At 42.6% G+C, this 19,551-nt stretch overlaps 1 protein-coding gene across 1 annotated transcript in view; it reads left to right on the top strand.

Annotated features, from left to right (window-relative positions):
- The window catches only part of KNTC1 (kinetochore associated 1), a 136,874-nt gene that overhangs the window by 66,613 nt on the left and 50,710 nt on the right, over nucleotides 1–19,551 (top strand). Inside the window, 5 exon segments of the mRNA XM_018556904.1 lie at nucleotides 331–620; nucleotides 3,289–3,461; nucleotides 9,794–9,891; nucleotides 16,167–16,311; nucleotides 16,501–16,557. Of these exon segments, the coding sequence (XP_018412406.1) occupies nucleotides 331–620; nucleotides 3,289–3,461; nucleotides 9,794–9,891; nucleotides 16,167–16,311; nucleotides 16,501–16,557 (763 nt within the window).

The following is a 19,551-nucleotide window of genomic DNA, read 5'->3' as shown; positions in this document are numbered from 1 at the left end:
ACATACAATGGCTGACATATTTTGAACTTTGCTGTTAGTAAGAAGCAGGTAAATAATGTTCAATTGGTAATGTAGTTGCTGTGTTGTACTCTGCAGAAAATACAGTGGTTGCTAATTAATATATACTAAAGCATTCCACTTAATAAAAATGGACAAAAAATAATGAATTGGAGTCCAGTGGTAGTTGTCATGAATAATGTCCATTACTGTGATGATGGAATAATATAATGCTAGTATAAGATTTAAGTTAAGTAATAAAATAGCCCAGATTACCTTTTTATGAATGTTTTGTAGTCATTATGTAATAACTTGTTCCTTTTCCTATTACAGGGAGATTTTGACATATTCCTTTCACTAGAGGAATATGAAAACCGATCGTTTGTGTCTCATCTTAGAGCAGAGCATATTATCGCTTATGAGACTACAAGGTCTATGTCTAAATCTGAAAAGGCAACAGAACAGATTCCAAATGCTAATCATCATTCCAAAGTGCCATCAACAGAGTCCAGGTTATACAGACTTGCCTTGCTCCTACAAGTCACAGAGCAAGAGCTTGGTGCGGAACTAGCCTTGAGAGCCCTGGCAGCTGGAAAGGTTGAAAAGTCATTGCAGATCTGCAGGTACAGTGGAAAGCGATTGTTATACTCTTCCTGCTACTGGCCTGCTACAAAGTTTTGGCTGATTACTTGTAGACATAAAGCTGGACATGCACGAATTGAATTATAGCCATTTCCTACTTAATTGGCCCAAATTTGATCAGCTTTGCAAGTCAATTTAAAAATGTGTTGTTGTTAAAAGAACCGGGTAGAAAATTGTCAGCTGAACAGTGTCTGTAGCCAATCTTCAGTTACTGTAGGAGTATTCTAATAGCCACAGGTGGCAGCTGTGATAATACAGTAGTTGGCAGGGGAAATTCTTCCATCTGCGCTGTTTAGCATTGATAGGGGAAATCAAAAGATTTTTAGATCTTAATGTGTATGGCCAGCTTAAAGTGTATTTCCATATTTCCAGCCTGATTAGTATAACACCTACTTAATATTTGTTAAATGTTCCCATTCACACAGCGTAACTTGTGATTAACTAAATAATTAAAAATAACTAAAAAATTAAAAATGCCAGGACAAATTTTTTTTTTGCTTGGTTCTCGCTTCCTATGCAATGTTTTTGAGGGGGCAGGTGAGTCGTTTTCCATAATTAACTCTGCCTGTACTGTGCTGACAGATTTTATTGTTAGTTGTTAACTAGATTTGCGTTGTGTCATTGACAATCTTTAAAAATCTGTCATGCCCTCACAAGTGTTTGGGACAAATCCATGTACCCGTTAGCCCTTTGAGGCCTCTGTGCATCGAGTTTAGCATTGAGGCTAGAGTGTCCATTCCGCACATTCCACCCTCACTGCAGCTTAGTTATATTGAGCCTGATAAAACCACAGGCTCAGCGTTCGAGCTCCTGCCCGGCCACTTCACCTGTCACACAGGCAGGTGTAGAGGCTGCGTTTTTTTTTTTTTTCTGGATGGGGGAAGCCTGATGTAGATGCTGATACACTGGTTCTCCATCAGACCCCCTTGCTTGTGATTGATGGATGGCAGATTCCATATGGCTGCAACAAATTCAGATATGATTTGAGGATCTACACCCGTGTGATACACAAATAGAGTTTTGTTAATAGTTAAGGTACTTGAATGCATTTTTAAGATTTATCTCCTGAGTTTTTAGTGTCGCTTTGAGGTACCTTATCACTCCACCTCCTGCATAATACAGCACCTGCGGAAAAGGTAAATATTAATGGTTACAGGAAGGTCTCAAAAGTCATAGTCCAGAAGATTACTCTCCATGTCTATATGAATTCACCATAAGTGACACAAAATTGCCTGAGTGTACATATAGCAATGTTCAAATAAAATCTAGAACTGCATGTAGAAATACACGGGAAATTATTTTATTATCGTCTAGTGTCACTAATGACTATTTTCAAAATTGATTGGTTGGCCGATGTATTTTTTCGATTAAATCACATAAATAAAGCTCCATCATCAATTTTTTTAAAATGCACAAATGCAGTTATAAATAAAGCTTACTTCAGAATAAAACTGCATGCATAATATTTTGCAATCGCACTGCACTGGGAAGCACAGCATTACTGTACCGTGCATTCCAGTGCGGGCAATCACACTGTGGGCGAGAGGCGGGTTTAGAGTGCCATTTAAATTAATGGCACTGCAAAGCACCTCCCGCAGCAGAATGTGTCAGGCCGAAACCGAAAATGACTTTTTTTCCCACCTTTTTTTTATAATTGTATTGTAAGCACATGGCGCTTGAATAGCTTCAGCCAGGGAACAACAGCGGCAAGGGGCAAGATTCCGCAGACTGTATGAATATAATTACAGCAGGTAGCAGGTAGTGGGTTGGTGAAATAGCCAGCCTGCTATCTGCCATTTTAAATTGCAATAGCCAGTAGCAGACTGGCTATTGCACGCCGCCCACTGCTTGCAGTGCCCTCCTCCCATCATGGAGGAGAGAACTAGGGGATCCAACCAACTAATCGATAAGGAGAATGGTTGACCACTATTCTCCTTATTGATTAGTTGGTTGCAGCCCTATTATATTCAAAGTGTATCTGCAACCATTTTGCTTTGGATATACAGTCGAAAGAGATAAATCCCCCTGCCAGGTTATTTATCTGCAGTCTATACCATTGTGGAAATTTCTCTCTACTTTTTGTTCCAAAGACACAACAGGAAATTAGTGAGGGGAATTCCTCTTTTAGACAGTTGTCCCATAAACAGATTTCCCCACTGGAATTATCCTTACCTCTTGTTCTGGACATAACTGTAAGCTACAGTTTTGTTAATAGTTAAGGTACATGAATGCATTTTTAAAATGTAACTCCTGAATTTTGTGTCACTTTGCAAGGCTTTTTTATGTGTTAGGCACAGGACTTTTTAAAGGGACCATGCTGCTAGAAAAATAGTGCAAATGCCTTATTAAATCATCTCCATTGTATGGTAATCCATTGTGTCTCAGTCTTGTCACTTATCTGTACATTGCCATGTTTTGAGAGCATTAGAAACTGCCCATAGAGTCCCATGTATAATCCTGCTCTAAAGAAACAAATAGTTATTTTTAGGTATGCTGCATGAATGAGAACACATAGCAAAAACATAGTGAGGGGTTTCTCAAATTTGACTGCAAAAGTGGAAATACTGTACACTGTGTTGAAAGATATGAAACCTGTGTATGCTTCTTAAGCAATTTGCTGTATTTACTCCATTGTTATATCTTTTTTAGGGACCTGTATGAACATCACTGTAATTCTCAAACTGGAAGGTTACTTTTCCTTGTCTCCCAGAAATTGTGCCAAATGTTGGAAGCAAATACGCCAATGGTAATATCTCCTGGGGTGAATTTGCCTGCAGTCACGTATGAGTTATCTTGTCAGGCAGCCACAATAAGCAGTCCAGGTAATGACTAGCACAATGAAATGCCTTTGCCAGGGCATTGAATGATAGTGGCAGATATATTACCTCTCTATCGTCTATTAAGGAACACAGCTTAATTGTTCGAAATTTTTCTGGGGGGGATCTTGTGCCACGCTAGGCACATAGAAAACTGAAGGTCCTCTAAGCCTATAACCCCTCCCACAACAAACCTGCTCAGTTTAGCTTAGTGCCCTTAGGAGAATGTGTGTCTTTCTTTTCCGCTATATTTTCTGCTTGGATTGAAAGATTTTTTTTTATTATTTTTTTTTTACTAACAGCAGCTACTGGTAAATTCAGGCTGGATAGTGTAAATCCCGGAAATCTCTCCAGTTAACCAACGAGCGCAGGGTTAGGTATACTGTTGTTTCTGTGAGGGTCCTGCAGTTGGCAGTGAAAACCCATCTGTGTTCCATTACCACAGGACTCAACTTTTCAGTTCAGTTTATTTTGGGATCCCTTGCCAAGCTATCGCGACCAGAGCTGTGGCAGTTTTTCCTAACCCTCTCTGAAGACTCACTTTTTGTGATGTGTTGAGGAATTTTCCTCTTAATTTCCCTCAAGTTGTGTTTATCTCCATAGATGAGACTTTATCTGGCCTGGTTCTTGTGAAGGGGAGATCTCATCTTTTTTCTGTATTTGCCTATATTCCTTTTTTAAGTTTTTTTTGTGTTTTGTTTTTTTTTAAGCAACCCCTCCATTTTGTTTCAATAGGGCTGTCAGGTAAAGTGTAAGCATGCTGTTTTACTCTCTGGCTAGGCATTAACCATGACCCAGGGGGTTATTACTCCTCTTCCTCCAAAGGAAAAAGTTCAAGGTTTTTATTTAGACCTGTTAACAGTTCTGAACCCCAGAGGGAGGCATTCATCCCATCTTGTTTTGAACTGCTCTCAATGCCTTTGTACATCTTCAGAAGTTCAGAATGGAATATATTCTGTTGAACATTCCACCCCTTCTGTAAACAGTACAGGTACAGCATTTGTTTAGGGGTAGCCAATGTGCTTAGGATAGTTTCAAGAGGAGAGGCCAGGATATTTAGGTTTTGTGCTCCCAGTTTTTCCTGAACAGTGTGTCCAAGAATGAGTTGCTGTGAAACTAGAGAGCAGACCTCTCTGATCATGGCCTTTTTATGTCAATCACGATGTGGACCTTGGAGGACTTTGCAATGATCCTGAACTTCGAGAGGTTATTGCTGATTCCTTCACTTTGCTTTGAGTATACAGGCCTTCTTGATTCCTTTCAGGCCAAGATTTCCCTGCCCCGGTAGGAGTTGAAAAAGTTGCAGGATATGGCTCGGCAACTACAACCTGATGTCCATCTTTCCTGTGAAGCTACGTATGAGAGCTGGTAGCTGTTATTGATGGTATCCACCTTCAAAGTGGTCCCATTTGGTCAGTTTCACTCCAGAACTTTGCAGCGGAACATTCTCAGTGTGTGACAAATCCAGTCTTTCTCTATACAAAATGATCTGGTTACATCCTCGAACCAAGATGTGTTTGTCATGGTGGCTTCTGTTCCCAACAGCATTGTGAGATGACAGAGTTTTTCTTCCATTGCACTGAATATTTGTCACAAACTACACCAGTCTTCTGGATTAGAACAGCGTTTTAGACCAACTGTGTGTTTAAGGCTGTTGGTCTCTGGAAAAAGCAAAGCTTCCATTCCTAGAGTTACTAACAATAAGTCTGTTGTTGCTCCACCGGACCCCCCTTCTGACCAGTCATCCTTTCTGGGTTCTGTCAGACAGTGCCACAGCTGTGGCTTACATCAATCATCAGGCAGGAAACAGTAGTGATGTGGCAGCAATGGAGGTAATCTATCCTGTTCTCGGCAGAGTTGCATGTTTTGGTGATCTCTGATGTGCACATTCCCGGGGTAGAGACAGATTTTCTCTGACCTGGAGGAATGGTTTTTTCATCAGTAGGTGTTCAATGTTTGCGTTTTGGGATGTCAGCTGTGGATCTGCTAGCTTCTCAGTTCAATATGAAACTGGACACATTTGTCTCCAGGATGCAGGACCTGATGGCAGATTATGTAGATGCCCTGATGGCACCTTAAGATCAGTATGCTCTGATCTACGCATATTTTTTTTTCCTTTTACCTACACAAAACCAAGGGTATTCTAGCCATTCCAACAGCTCTGGATAGGCTTTGGAGAGTGTGGTATGCTGACCTAATTTGTATGTTAGCTTACGCTCTGTGGCCCCTACCAGATTGGCCAGATCTAATGTCTCAGGGTAGAGGACCAATCTTCTACCCTACCTCTCGTCCACTGGCCTTTAAGGCCTAACTGCTGAAAGCCAATTTCCTAAAGACTGGTATTTCAGATTCAGTTATCCCAACCATACTTAAAGGAGAACTATGGGGTCAGTGCTTTTCCCCATAGTTCTCCTTAGGGTAACGGGAGGACACAAACTAGCGTCCTCCCGTTACCCTAAGCTCAGTATACCGCGAGCTACAGCTCGCGGTATACTGAGACGCGGCAGCCGGAGCGGATGCCGACGTAGATGACGGGATCTGCCCAGCTGCGTGAGTGACAGCTGGCTCTGCCTATCTAGAGGCAGAGCCAGCTGTACCCGCCCCCTCCCCCGTCCGTTCCCCCAGTCAGCGCTGGCAGATCGGAGCGGGGAGAGGAGAATCCAGCCCTTCCCCCTGTCACGGCAGAGAGCCGTGACAGGATCGAGAGGCGAGCGAACCCGGTATGTGTACGCTCACCTCCCGATCTACTAAGCCGACCTGTGACAGTCTCATTGTCACAGGTCAGCTAGAACTATGAGGTGAGTGGAAATCACTCATCTCATAGTTCTCCTTTAAAGCTCCTAAATCTAATTCCTGCAAGATTTATCATAAAAGATGGAAAACATATTTTCATTGACGTGTGTCTCTGGAGGTTTTCCCACATACCATTTCGGTGGGTAGTGTTATTTCCTTTCTTCAGTTAGGGGTAGAACAACACTTGGCCTTTGGTGTCATCAGGGGTCTGCCCTGTATGTTATTTTCCAATGTCCTGTTGCTTAATAAATCACTGATTCATACTAGCATACAAGGGTTGCATACATTGCTATCCCAGAAAGAAAGGCCACTACTCCAACCATGGATTTTAAATCTACTATTGTCTGTGTTACAACAACCCCCTTTAAATCTAATCAGGGCCTTCTACTTAATGTTGTTATGCCATCTGGTAGCCATTTTTGTGGCCATCCATTTGACCAGAATATTTTCTGACTTATCAGCATTGCCTTGTAAGTAGCCCCCATTTATTACATATAGGTAATGTTGTTTTGAGAGCCTTTTTCCCTAATGTGGTCTCTGCTTTTCACCTTAATGAGCATATTGTGTCACCTCCCCTATGTCCAGCAGCAGTTTTCCCTAGGCAGATCTCTCTCCATTGCTTCCATTAGACTGGTTCCCTGTTTGTTGTTACAGGTGGTGATAAAAGAGGTTCTCTGGTTTCCACTTTTCCGAAGTGAATTAGACCGGTTATTTGACAGGCCTATGACTTGCGAGATGCAGTGTCTCCCTTTTCCTGGTAAATTTCACTGTCCTAGGGCAGTAAGTGTTTTTTATGGACTTTTTGTGTTTTAGATCTGTAAAGCTGTTATCTGGTCTTCTGAACATATGTTCTATAAGTTCTGCAAGGTCAGTGTATCTACCTCTGCATATGCTAGTATGAAATAAATTCAAGAGTGCCTTCCCCTGTGTATTATCGTTTTATTTTTTAAATGAAAAACATAAAAACATACTCACAAACAACAATTGTGAGAGCACCATTTGCAGACTATTACAAAGAGTGACTGAATGACAGTGTTCATAAAAACGCCACACGATATTCAGGCTGCTGGAGAGTAATCCGTCCAGCTGATAGAACGCAGGGTAGGGCGCTCTTTGATTTCTTGCAGATGAATAGCTAGTTTCCCTGTCTGCTGAGGTGCAGCCACCCTGTAAGAAGACTGTCTTTGCTGGGTTCTTTGACAAGAATCTGTGGCGCTGGTGAACCAATTATTTGGCAGATGCTAGTATGGGTCGAAAGGTTCTGCAAGCTGCTATTTCATGCCCTCAGTTTCCCTTTTTGTTTTATTTATTGCTGAGCTGTGTCACCTTTTGACATTTGTGTGTGCCCACCCCTCTGTTTGCTGTTCTTTGGGATGACTTTGCGTTTCTTGATATCAAGCTGTGTTTACTCACTGGATGATAGAGAAGATAGGATTTTTATTTTGCCAAAAAAACCTGTTCACTGAGCAAATTGAGGGACACAGCTATCTCCACTCTTATGTTATTGTTCTCTTTATGACTCCTTAGTGTCCATTACTTTTTTTATGCGGCAATATAACCCTAGCTTTCTTACTATCAAGCTGTGTCCCTCAATGGACTCTGAGAAAAGGGTTTTACAGTGAGTACTGTTAATTCTTCTGAATCACTTGTTAAAAATAAGATTTTTTTGTCTTCTTTTGTAGTGTATGTTTGTATTGTGATACCATATCTAGTTCTTGTGGGCAGAACTTCTTCAGATTACCATTTTTCAATTAAATAAAAAAATGTGTAAAGCCTTTAAAGCTGAACTCCCGGCAGCTTCAAAAACACCAATTAAATTATTTTCTTTCTTTTTATCCATTATGAGACTTTTTTTCCACATTCCGGTTATGCTGCCGCCTACAGGATTGGACACTGGCAAACAAACTGTAGACCAAGTCCAGGGAAGCCCCCTCCTATCATTATGCCCCCACGTCCTAGGAGGATGGTGTTTTCCAACTTTGCTGTGTGGAATACTACCCTTTTTTTGCTGGTGTATTTTTTTTTTTTTCCTTTTCAAGAATTTTCTTCTTCAAACAAGACTCTTCTCTACATCACTGCTAGAGCTGGTCTCTCCCATTGCAGCTATCCAGCGCAGCCATCCTCAGCCTGGCTTTCGAAATGCCCTCTCTTCACTGGATGTTGCAGGGATAGCATGTAAATGGCTTTCAGGCATTGGGTTACCATTGGGCACTTTAAAGACTCCATGGTAAAAGTTAGCTGCTGAGCACAGTCCAGGTTGAGAGCTGATGGCATTGCCTCAAAAATTGCTCTTTAGACCCAATTAGTGTGTAAGACAGTTGTTCTGAACACTGGGAACAACTTAAATATTACATAGGTAGGTGGGCCCTTTTAAAATTACCTATTTTCCACTGTCTTCCCACAGATGTCATCTCCACTAGGTGGAGTGTGGCGCTCGTGTTCTCTGCTCTTTTCTGTTATATGCATAAAGGAGGCATCTCGCTGCTTCTGCTGCTGCTGCTCCTGCTTGCAAAGAGCTTCGATCCATTACCGCTTACAGCTACTTTGGTCCCCTTCAGCCATCTGCCCCTACCTGCTTCCCGCTGTCTTGGTTTCATGAGTTCCTGAAACCTTTGATCTTACTTTTTTGCCTTATCAACAGGCAGTCATAACACGTCCTATTCTAGACATGGGGAGAGGTACACAACCTCTCCCCATGTCTAGAAAAGGACACGTGTGGGGGGGATGCTGTAATTGGTGCGCCCAGCCCACGCCCTACTAATGGCTCTGGGTCTTTTTGCACCATGTCTACTGATGGTAACAACATCTGCAGTAGGGATGCACCAATACCGGTTTTCAGTATTGAGTACTGATATTTTTCTGTACTCACTGATACCGAAAACAGATACCGGAAGTCCCATTAAGGAAGCCAGGCGGCGTGTAATGACTCGCCACCTGGCTTCCTGATTAGCAGGGAAGCCGTACCCATGCTTCTCGTCACCAGGTGACGAGAAAGCATGGAGCCAGCTTTCTGGCCAATCAGGAAACCAGGCGCCGTGTAATGACATCATCCAAGCAGGAAGCCAGGCAGCAAGTCATTACACGTTGCCCGACTTCCTGATTGGCCGGGAAGCCGGCTCCATGCGACGTCACTATGTCGCCCAGAAGAAGGGACCCTGCGTGGCCCCGAAACTTTGGCTGTATGACGCATGTGACAATTTTAATAAAAAGTGCTTTACTTCTTGCACATATCGAGTGCTGGTGACTTCTATTATGGACTGACAGGGCGCCATCCGTGTTGTCACTTCAAGCACCAACCTTCCATTAAGGTCTGTATGCTGTATGGAGTGCAGGTGATTTTAATTACTTGGTAATATTGCGTATTTTAAAGATAAATGCTAACCCTGTAAAGCGACATTTAATGTGTGTTATTAATGTATTGAATTGCAGTTCAGATTCACTTTGTATTATAAGAAATATAAAATGAAAGTTTTACTTATACTGCGTGAGAAAATCAGCCTAAACATGATATCAGATGTTCTTTTTCTTTTTTTCTTATGTCACAGATCTCTTGTTGGATGCTTTGGAAATTTGTAAATATACAAATATTGCTATGGAGCTTTACAGGCAATGTCATATTGAAGATTATGGTTTCATTGCCAAAGTGAGTTTTATTGTGCAATTCCCTACAGTTTATTAACTCATGTATGTTATCATGCATACGTTGTATTTTTTGCAAAGCTTTATAATTACCATGAGGGGAATTTATCAAAACTGGAGCAGCTGGGGGGCGTGGCGCGCTGATGTCGGTGAGCGGACGTGTCTGCTAAGAGCTCCCGCAGCCGACCCGATTAACATACAGCCAGAACCGATCACACTCGCCTGCACTCTTCACTGATGGGTCCCAATACTCCCCGGAGAAACGGCACGCAGCAGAAGGCTTCCAAAACGGCCGCCTCGCAGCGGATCCCGTCCTTCTTCCAACGCTCTGCTGAGCCGCCGGACGAATCCATCATGGCCGCCAATGGAGCTGGGACGCAGCGTGGGGCTCCTTCCTCCTCTCCACGTGAGTCCTTACAGTCTGCACACTCTCCCTCGCCCAGGGGCCCTCATGGGTCTGACATTGAGGAGGATCTAGACGCTGACATGCCCCACTCTACTCTCAAGAGCTGTCTCCAGTTACTACCTACCAAAGCTGATATTGAGGCCCTGTTAACCAAACTAGAATCGGCCCATAAGACTGACATGAGAGAGATACGTGAGGGCCTGCAGTCCTTTCACTCCCGCCTGGATGTTATTGAGACCTCTCTCCCTCCTATCACTACGGCTGTGGAAGAACTCCACTCTGTGGTGGTAGCCCAGCACTCCCATATTGCGGATCTTTACATGCATTTAGATGATCTTGAGGACCGCAGTCGCCGCAATAACATAAGGATAAGGGGCCTGCCTGAAGCTACTAGTGATTCGGACCTCCAGGCCTCTGTCATGGGGATTTTCAATACTATTCTGGGTAGACCGGTGACAGAGCACGTTGAGATTGACCGGGTCCACCGCACCCCAGGATTTCGCAGGCCCAATAACTCACAACCCCGTGACGTACTCTGCAGAGTACACTTTTTTGGCCTTAAATCCGAAATCCTTATCAAAGCTCATGGAAAACCGAACTTAATAAGATAATGCACATGGAAGAACTAACTGCCCAACTATATGATCGGAACTCCCAATTTTCCTCGATTTGGTCCCCCTGGATCCTTCACCAAGGCCCAACCACAGACTAATCCAGATCTGCCCCGAGCCCTGACGTACTAGACCTCTGAGCTGTACACCCTGGAACTTAACTACCTTGATCCCCAGACACGTTCCACCCTCCCCATACTGCCTTTATGAGCTTGTTCTCCATAACCCTTCTCATCTTTCTTTTCCTCCCCCCTTTCCCTCTCTACATATCTCTCCCTACCCTCCGTCCCCCCTCGATGCTCTGTATATCTCAGCTCCCTTCTCAGGCTGACAACCCTCCTTATCGATATCTCTACCTCGCAATGTACCGCAAAAGCAACATACGATGACATACCTGAATAGGCTTACTTCGCCATGACATCACTTGTGCTCTAAAATCTCATAGACCGCCCAGGAGCCACGGATCGCATCATGTGCTCTCTCTAAGCCATCTCTACTCATGATCTCTCATTAGAGCACACGCTCTCCGTACTGTATATTAGCATGTCTACGGATCGCTGTCACCTTGGGTTTTCTATAACATTGCATATGCCTCTACTGTCTATATTTTGTGATACGGACGCTCCTCCCCTATGCGATACAGGCAAGATGGTCCCCCTTCCCCCCTCCCCCTTTTCCTTCTCTCCCTTATTGTATTTGGTTTGCTTTGAGTTGATTGTATGCCAATATAACGTGAAAAATTTAATAAACGTTTAATCTTTAAAAAAAACTGGAGCAGCTGTGCATGACAACAAATCCGCTTCTTTCTTCGGATTGTTCAGTTAAGATTTGAAAATGAGATAGAGAGAGAGGCTGCTTTTGCTGCCATACACAGCTGCTGCAAATTGTGTCTGCTCCAGTTGTAATAAATTCCCTTTACTATTATCACTGTATGATAATGGTTCTCATGTGCCTCTCCATCCTTCTATCCAACCAGATGTATTTGTAGGGAAACCAGCATGTAAATCAACATAACTAATTCAAATTTACATTTAGTAATCCAAGATGCCCAAGTCGGGGTTCTTGCCTCTGAATACCAGAGCTCCATCTTCTAAAACACACATGCTGGTACATACAGAATTCATGATGTAAGCAAAATGGGTGTATGTAGGGGACATTTTTAGTGTATTCTGTCATTAGGCCTTTAAGATAAAACTGTGTATATGGCTTTCTCCTTGGATACAGCACAGTAAGGAATCTGCACATTTTTTAACATGATTCTTTGGCCCGTAGAAGAGAGCACCACAGCAGGCACACCATTTGAAATACAGTGTAGCAGGTCATCATGTAGAGAGCAAGGAGAGGTCCTGTCCGGGGTTTATGTGTCGCCCAGATTCCTCTCTTACACCTTCCGGAACCTATAGTAGGCCCCAGGTTTTACGCTTTGCCTCAGTGGCAATTTAGTGCAGGTGAGGCCAACAGACATCTCTGGAGCCTGGGGAGCAGACAGTCTCTATCTGCTGGAGCACAAGGTTGGTCAGTGTGTTTTGCTGAAGCCTGGCAAACAATAGGTTTGTACAGGTTGGTAGTCAGGACTATCGTATGTTTAGTTAGTGCCGGGACACGGCTAGGATTTTGTTTTTGAAGTATTTACTTTCTTTGAGCACTGTATATAGCCTGTGTGTTGCACCAATAAATGTAACACTGTTTGAAGTAAAGTCACTGGTCTGGTCTCTAAACCTTGCAAGATTGCTCACCCCAGGGAGCAATTGCACCCGCTCCCTATTCCCCAGCTCACAACAGATTGCAATGTATTTTCAAGTACTCATTTGGGGTTATTGGAACATTTTTCTGACTTCTTTTTTTATTGTGACCTTTTTGTTTTTACCACATAAAACGATTAGCCTGTGCGGGGAAGCTACTGGCTTTGCTTGTGTATTGTTTTTTTTTTGCCTCAGCTGTAAATGTTATGGTCCCGGATTTAACTTTTTGACTCACCGGGACATAAAGTCTTAAACCTTCTAGTTATTCTGCTGCCTACAGAAGGATTGGACACTGACAACGAAAGAAAAAAACTGTAGGTCAGCAAAAAGTAAAGCTCCTGCAAACATGCTTCTGTTGGGGTTTTTTTTTTTTTGCTAGTGTCTGTTGACCTTAAAGGACATTTGGTCAAGTTGCACGCCATTTGACGTGGTGCAGAAGGTGGTGTCATTGTCTTTTGGTTTCCTGGACTTTCCTTGTGTGTTGTTTTTTTTTTGTTTTTTTTTACTTCTGACCTATTTATCCACACAGCCTAGCAGATCTCAAATGGGCCTTCTGGATCAAGGTGCCATTGCCCCAGTCCCTGCTATATAACAGATTTAAGGGATTTACTCCAACCTGTGCATTCAGAGGTTTCACTCAAACTTGTGCACTGTTCTAAAACCCAAAGTGAGCATTTGTCACATTTTGGACCCTTAACACATTAAATGTTTGCATTCAAGCCCAAAGTCCCAGTTGGAATATCTTTACAGCACTCCAATGCTTTCTAGGATTAGTGCACTGTCTTTCGTACTCTCCGCGCACCTTGAGTATTCGCAAAAGTGCAGGCCTAAATTTTGGCCCGGTTGCGTTCTCGTGGCAACCCGATTGTGGGATACTTAGATGCCCTCCTCCTGAGGGAAGTCGGCAAGGGTTCTGTCAAATAACATATTTTTTAATGTCAGGCCATTGCAAAGATTTGGATAGATACTGAGCCTTCAGAAATTGTCTCTGGATCAGACTTTTGACTTGGAGTCCAATGAAGGAGATAGGTCCCCACCCCTCTTATGATCATGCTCTTCTACCTTGCTACTAAACAGCCCTCAATAAGATTTTGCATGAGGGTTCAGGATGTTCGTGTTCCTGATAGTAGCCTCCTTTTGAAGCAGCACCCTATGCTCAGTTTCACTCCAGACCACTTAAACTGAGCATCTTAGCTGCATGGGACATTGAGAGACTTATTCTCTGGACCATTCGATGCATCTGTCAGCCAAAGTGAGAATTTTGCTTAAAGGAGAACTACTGTCACAGGTCGGCTAGAACTATGAGGTGAGTGAAAAGCACTCACCTCATAGTTCTCCTTTAACTATATAGGGAATGAGTAAATTCAGACTGTCTATCAATGTACTGGAGAGTAGAGCAATTCAACTCTCCTTGCAGCCCTGGACGTGCTTAAGGGGTGGCCAACCGAAGGTCCAGTCTCCCAACACCGCGTCCATGGGGTACATCCATCAAGGAAGAACCAGTTGTGCTGCTCAAAGAGAAGTAAACCTGATCATGGCCTAGGCAGAACTTCATGTCCAGGCCTTGAACGCCATGCACAGTCCAGGGGTAGACAATTGGCAGATGGACTTTCTCAATCAGCACAGGCTGGATTTGGGGGAGTGGTCTCTACACTTCAAAGTATTTCAGGAGATTTGCTGGTGCTACACATGAATCTACTGGCATCCAGACAATAAAATGGACAGGTTTGTCATCCAGGGATCTGTGAGCCTTCACTCTGACTCGGTGGGATCAGTTCTTTCTGATTTACCCCATTCCTCCCTGGAGGACCTTTCCTCATCTGCTTCAAAGGATTAAGGCAGAGGGTATTCCAGTGATCCTTTTGGCTTCCACTTGACCCAGAAGTGTGTGGTATGTGGACATCCTTCTTCCGACTAACTCCCCCTGGTCACTTCAAGACCATCTGGACCTTCTGTCTCTAGGTCTTGTACTCATTCCATCTTGCTTCTCGGTCGCTGGCTTCGGTGGCTTGGCTGTTAAATCCCAGATTGAGGGATAGAGGTATTCTAGAAAGTCACCTATCACAAGGTGTACAATCACACCTGGACAGCTTATTTTGACTGGTGAGAGCAGTAGAGGTGTCATTCTTGGAAGTACTTAGTAGGACAGGTTTTGGCTGTCCCTCAGTCAGGACTGGATCAGCATTTGCTCTGAGCACTCTTAAGGGACACATATAGATCTTAGGCATCCTTTGGCCTCTCATTCCTTGGTAAAGGCCTTTGTGTAATGGGTTGCTCATGTGTCCTTCCCCTAGATACCCTCTGGTGATGCCGTGGGATCTCAATCTGGTTCTTTCATCTCTCTCGCAAGCTCCTTTTGAACCTATTAGAAATATATCTTTTGGTGCATCTTACGCACATGGTGGTCTTCCTTTTCGCTATCACCTCCACTATGGGGGTTTTGATATTGGCAGCACTTTTGTGCGAGGGACAGTTCCCTGTTGTTTCAAGCCTGGCCATTTTTTTAAATGTTTTGACTAAGGTAGTGTACTTAACTTAAAGAAGAATTCAGAGCAAAAGTGTTCTTAACCCTTGCAGTGGCTACCCACACACTGCAAAAGTTAAGTGCTCGTTTTGTCTAGGTGCTAAAAAAACAAAAGTTATACCCACCCGAGCCAGCTACCTGCTTCTTCAGACACTGAAGCCTGTCACCTTAAACACTGCAGCATTGGAATGTTCCTCAGTGTCATCACCTCTATCCTGCATAGAACGTGATTATTTACAGGACCTTATACACCTGCAGCAACATCATTATTTCTCGAAGTATACAGCTACATGAACACCCTTTGGGCACAGGCTTTTGGGGAGCACTTGCCAGGCATTAAAACATACCAAGCATTTCTCTGGCAAACCTTATAAACCTATATAAACAATCACGTGTTTTTATTTATATATACACTGAGTGACCAGATTATTATGACCACCTGACGTTAGGCAAATTAGCTATAATTTTGCGCTGAAGTTGCTAGAGGGCCAGACCATTATAAATAGGGAAACAGATTGTTTACCACGAGAGTAGAAGTGATTTTTTTTTTTTTCTGAAGATATGGGTAAACAACGCGATTTAATAGCCTTTGAACGTGGGATGATTGTTGGCGCTCAAGCCATGGAGCGAGTATCAGCAAAACAGCAGAATTTGTTAAATGTTCAAGAGCAGCTGTTGTTAAAGTGTTTAAAGACTGGACTGTCAGCCGAAAATCGGGGTCTGAACGTGCGAATTGTGGCCGTCAGCGATTAATCAATGTTAGGGCAGAACGGAGAGTGGCAAGACTGGTACAATACAACAGAAGGGCAACAGTGCAGTGTCAGATTCCTTGCATCACCTTTCAACATGTCGTGGAGTCACGAGGCGGCCCAACGAAGTCATCTCGTGGACCAACGAAGTACTGATGGGCTGGTCATAATAATCTGGCCACTCAGTGTATATATTATATTATATACACACACATTGTATATCTCAGATGTATGTTTTTTTACACAGAATGCCAGTTTTGGAGGTGACAGAGATTGTTACAAAGAATGGACCTATGATGAGTTCTTCAGTGAAGATGGAATTGTCCTGGATTCCTTGGTGGTTTTGCCAGTTGCTTATGATTTAGCTACAGCTTTTGTTCCATGCACAGCTGGTAATGTGTCATTTTATTTAAAGTCTATTAAGCTAAAGTTCTTGTGTCTTTGTTCTGTTGATTTACATATGATCACATCATTGTGTTACTGTAATGTTTAGTCTGGTGACTATTGTAATTTACAGTGCTAATCTGGGATCCGATGTAGCCTTTTAGCTGATTAATCCTTCACTTTTTACTGTTTTACAGGTAAAAAGATGTATCCTATGGATTGTGCAAATCTGGCTACCTGTCCATGCACTAAAGGTATTGTGGGGAAAACGCATTGGGGGGAATTTATCATAGCAATTGCAAGTGTTTGAACTTGCACGGAATATATTTGCACCAGATTTATGTTGCTAGTGTAATGTTGTTGATAAATGAGGTTTAATAGACTCCAGGAAAGAAGACTTGTAACTTCAGGCAAAAAGCTTAACTGTCGCTTCTTGAAGAAGTGGTCATGGGGACTTGTGATTGTTTTCTTAGGTGATGCTCCAGTTTCAGACAGCCCAGAACAAGTGCAGATGAAAACAGGTGCAAAAAACATGCAATTGAAAAAGTAGTGCAAGCTCTGGTCAAAACAGGTGCAAAACACGTGCAGTTGGAAAAGTAGTGCAAGCTCAGGTGAAAAAAGGGGCACGTGTTAAAAGACAGATTTGCACATAAAAAAATTATCTAAAAGGCTAAAACTGTCGCAATTGCTTTAATAAATTCCCCCCATTATCTATTATTTAATGTTGCTTTTAATTCTTTCACTGATACCACTCAAGTGCAAAAGGGGTTTTGAACACACTGGGTAATCATCATAGGGAAATATGTAGTTTTTAAGGTGTAAATATCGGCACATTTTCCGTGCGACAAATTAAAAATGTTAATACAATTTCTGTGTTGTGTTGCACTAGCCACGCTAATTCTATAAATGTCCAATTGCGTGCACCAAAAAAATAAAACACTTGAGCCACTGTTATTTAAAAACCTTTCTAAAATATACATCAATACCAGTGTTGCCATCACCCCTCCTCACTACAGTATTGACAAATCAACAGATATAGATCTGGTCAGCCAGATGCAGCAATGCAGAACAAAAGGAGAAGGAGAAATTTAGGATGATCCCAATGGGAAGATTACCTCAGATTTGTGGCAGCATTTTGGCACACGCCAGAGTAAGCATACTTGACTAATGCGCCACCATACCACAAACTGAGTGGTGTGCACAACTTTATTAATGTATTGCAGGCCATGCTAATTAACCCCTTCATGACTGAGCTTGTTTTTAGTTTCTGTTCGTAAATGACTGACACACTTTTGACATTTTTGCTGTGTGATTCTTCCACGTCAGTAATATACTTTCTTACAAAGTGCACCCACACATATTATATATTGTTTTGTAGAGGACAGATAGGGCTACATATTTATATCACATATGTGTGTCTAACGCCTCACTTAGGACAAATAAAATATAAAAAAAAGAGGAAAAAAACATAAAAAATTGCCAGTATAGCTTGAGAGAGATATCTCTCGATCTATACGAGCTGTCAGAATGCCGGCAAAACCTGGCATCTGTGTCCGCTCGGCTGTGACTCTCAGACACCCGATATTAAGGTATCGGGTGTCTGAAAAAGGTTAACCCTTTCATTAATGAATGCCTCTAGTAAGGGCATCCATTAATGAATGTTAAAAGCTGATTCTCAGCGATTAACAGCCCTCTAAAGCAGCAAATAACTCGTCACGTACAGTGTACGTGACAAGTCATTTGGTCCCTTTGTGGCTGGACGTACAGTGTACGTCTCCCGTCACGAAGGGGTTAAGCAGGCATTTACTGTAGAAGTTAGCACATTTTTCAGCATGCTCCAGTATTTCTTAATCCCCTTAACATTGTTTATCTCAGGTGCACATCATGCTTACTTAAAGCTCAACTGAAGTCCTGTTCCTTTTTATTCTGTTATAGTTCTGTAAGTTACCGTATATGTGACTGACTTTTGCTTGGAAATGCTTAAAAATATCCTTTTCTCTTTGTGAAAATACTGCTTCTTGCTCTAATGTTCTGTGTTGCCAGATATCAGTGGTCACTAAATGGCAGACACGGACTGCGGTGGACTACCTGCAATGGGTTATGGCTGACTAACAGTGGATACACGCCTCCGAGGTGAGTGCATCCACTTCCAGCCATAACTTAGTGCAGGCTCCCTCTACTTCAGTAGTTGGCTGCTAGAACCGCTGACTTCCTAGCAACCAAATATTTCAGGCAGAGCCAGCTCCTCAACTACAAGTGATCCGGGTGATCACTTGTAGTAGCCAGGTTCATGCCACTTCCCCCTTCCTATGCCACCCCCCAACCCCGCCCCCCCCTAGTAGTTTTTGGGTCCCCGCTCTCAGCGCTTTATGCTTCAGCAGAGGAGACATTAGGAGCCCATTGCTACCCTCTTTGTGATAGCAAACATTAAGTAAAAAAAAAAAAGATGATAAAGTAAATTAATATTAAAAAATTGAGAAGTAAATAAAAAAAAGTAGAAAAAAAAATGATTAGTAATAATCAAAGAAAAGTAAAACCAACCCTGCCGCCTCCACCATCTGATTTGAATGACCATGTGCACGTAAGGCATACATGTGTATGTAAACAGAAAGGGGGGTGAGTTTAACCAACAAAAATAAACCAGTGCGATGCATCGGGATCGGCGCATCAACACTGTGCCTGGGAATACACACCAGCAGCTGCAGGTGTGAATGCAGCCCAAATGGGCACAGACTAAATGACCGTTCTGTACAGACCTTGATTCAGACCTTGGCTCAATGAAAATGTACTTACTGAACCTCCTTATATTTTAATTTACTACCCCTGTAATATATGAATAACAGCCACACACTGCATCATATTACAGTGGAAGAGAGAGTGTGCCCAGGGGTGTGGAAATGTTTTAAAAAACTACTTGTACAAGGACTAAATCTACTACTACTTGTCCCTCATGACAATCCGCTTGTCCTGATACAAAAAATAATTTTAACAATGAAGTGCTTCTCATTAATCAGCATGGACCAACAAGTGCTCGCAATTTGCGAGCAAAATCCATAGGGCAGGGCTGTGCTGGACGGCAGTATGGGGTACAAAAAGTACAGGTGGAGGGAAAGGACCGTTTACTGTTCTATCAATTTTTCTTTTGTTATTTTTAACTTTTTTTTTAATGACTTTTTCATTTTTATGCTATTATTTTAAACTTCATTTTTTCAGTTTTGTTTCCCCCGCTTAACTTTATTACTATCACA

This window comes from Nanorana parkeri, unplaced genomic scaffold, assembly GCF_000935625.1.
Source record: "Nanorana parkeri isolate BGI_ZX_2015 unplaced genomic scaffold, ASM93562v1 scaffold13, whole genome shotgun sequence".
NCBI lineage: Eukaryota > Metazoa > Chordata > Amphibia > Anura > Dicroglossidae > Nanorana > Nanorana parkeri.
Note: the sequence above shows the minus strand (reverse complement) of the source record. Positions and strands in the feature narration are given on the sequence as shown.